The 2,417-nt window shown below is 34.2% G+C and overlaps 1 protein-coding gene across 1 annotated transcript; it reads right to left on the reverse strand.

Moving 5' to 3' along the window:
* Positions 1-913: 913 nt before the first annotated feature.
* Positions 914-1,851, reverse strand: LOC138885338 (uncharacterized). Its single transcript, XM_070166279.1, has 2 exons — positions 1,585-1,851; positions 914-1,447 (listed from the first exon to the last, which is right to left on the reverse strand). Exons 1-2 carry the CDS (start codon positions 1,849-1,851, stop codon positions 914-916), a joined length of 801 nt encoding a protein of 266 aa, XP_070022380.1.
* Between the last annotated feature and the right edge of the window lie 566 nt (positions 1,852-2,417).

The raw sequence follows: 2,417 nt of genomic DNA on the forward strand, positions 1-2,417 counted from the left end.
TTGGGAGAGAATCAAACCAAAGCTCTTTGCCAATGAATCATTCTAGAACAGGCTTAATCTGGAACGTAGTTGTGGAGGTTATTCAACCTCATTCGACAAGGTTATGCAGCAGTTTGATAGTTTTCAGTTTCCCAGTTGGAACGACTATTCCAAGCTGCAAAACAACCTGAAGACTCTTCTTCCTCTTATGGATAGAGTAATCGTCGAACAAAGTCAGTTGCGTGATGATTTCAACAAGTTGAAGATTGATCTTCTTGGATTCAGTGGTCTTTTGCCCGACTACCCTATAGTTATCTCTGATACTGATGATGATGAGATATTTAGAGAAATTGAGGAGTATTGTGATGATGATGATGATGGTTGTGATGATTGTTAGTGTTTGTAATCCTTTTTTATGTTTTAATGCTATGCTTTTTTGTTTACTTCAACACATAGAGCTGAAGTTTTTAGGTTCATTTTGTATAACTTCAGCCCAGAGAGCTGAAGTTTTGTTTGTACTTTGTTTATTGTTCTCATCTCTTTTTATATCAATGTAATTGTCATCCTCTTTGTTCTTAGCTTTCTATTGCATTATCCTTGTTATTTGTTGGTATTTGCTTTATATTTCTTAGTTGTAGTATGGTTCTTAGTTTTTATTAAGTTCTTTTTCTATAACTTCAACTTAGAGATGCTGCAGCTTTTGTTTGTACATGCGTTTCTTTTTGTGTGTTGTATGCATATGTGTGTGTGTGTGTTTGTTTAAGGATATGTATTTCATATACTGTAAGCTGAAGTTTTTTGTTGCAGAAATCATTGCGTACTTTTTTAAAATGCAGCCAAACCCGTAAGCCTACGCAACAAAAATGAGTGATTTGTACTTTAGTAGTATATAAAACAGTCCAAGAGCTTATTTTTTTATTCCTATGAAAAAAAATCACATTTCAATTATGTCATACAATAAAGAAAGTTGAAATTCAGACCAAGGATTATTGAAGGTTGGAGTATTTTTCAGTGTGTTTCTCGAAATATGGATGAGGTGCTGGAGAAGACAAGCAAGTTGTTCTGTTATGCCCAACTTGTTTACATCGATTGCATTTGGTAGACTTGAATGGTACTGATTCAGTCGCAGGTATATATGCCTTTTCTTTTGTCTTCTTCCTTCTAAAATCTCTACATCAGGAGGTTTTGTGATCTCAGATTGTACATTTTGTGGTATATCCCATGATTTTTGATCTCCCACAGTATTCACATGTCCTTCATATGTTTTCAACCATATTTTCCTTGAATGCCAATTTAAGCAGTAATCAGATTTCTGAAAATATCCCTTATTAATAGCAGCAGTTGCATGTGGATAGGGCAATTCATCAAGTTGGAATTCCAGGTAGTCACAAGTTCTCTTATTTAAGTCCACAATGAATTCGATTCCTTCACTATTTATTCTAAACAACATTGAGTCAAGGTTGAACACCTAACAAGGAATAAATAATTAAGACAAACTATATTAGTGTATTTTTGCTTCAAAAAGAAAAAGTATGAAATTTTTTAAATGTAAGCAGTAAATCACTGCAACAGATATAAAAAGCTGAAGTTAATAAATATACTCACAAACATTTTGTAAGCCAAGTCCATATTCTTAGTCATCTCTTCTTCTGCCAATATTGATACTCTGTGAAAAGTTTCATTTGCCTTTTTTCTCCTTTCGTAAAACCACTCTCCCAACTTTTCTTGGATGAAATCTAACATTCTTAAAATAGGCATTTCTCTCCCTTTTAGTAAAACGGAATTCATTGATTCTACCATGTTTGTTGTTAGCATATCATAACGTCGCCATGGGAACCACGATCGAGCCCATCTCTCGGGAAGCTCTTCCATTATGTAATTGTATGTTTTCTTGTCAATACTTTTGAGTTGGGATATTAACTGATAAAATCTTCACGTTTGTATGACCTTGCAACACTTTGAAAAAGATTTATTACCGTGGCTTTTGCATGTCTTTGCTTTAAATTTTTCTCAAAGTGATAGAGGCAGATACCATGGTGAGCTTCAGGAAAAACTTTTCTAATCCCATTTGTGATCGATTGGTTTCTATCTGACAAGTAAACCAGTTCACGGCGGACTTGAATTGCTTTTCTCATTTCCCCGAAGAACCAAATGTATGCCTCATTGATTTCTGAATCTGCTACACCAAAATATAGAGGAAAGCTTTGATTGTTTGCATCCTTTGATACAGCAACAAATAGAACACTACAATATTTTGACTTTAAAAACGTTATATCTACTGCAATAATGGGTCTATAGTAGGACCAACTAGCTACTGATGCCGCAGGAGCAAAGAACATGTAAGCAAATCTGCACTGTGAAACACAAAAAAATAAATCATAAGGTGTGAAGTTTTTCAAATAGGAACATTTGAAACTTCAGGCTGATGGTTAGTATTA

This window comes from Nicotiana sylvestris, chromosome 2 (assembly GCF_000393655.2).
Source record: "Nicotiana sylvestris chromosome 2, ASM39365v2, whole genome shotgun sequence".
NCBI classification, from domain to species: domain Eukaryota; kingdom Viridiplantae; phylum Streptophyta; class Magnoliopsida; order Solanales; family Solanaceae; genus Nicotiana; species Nicotiana sylvestris.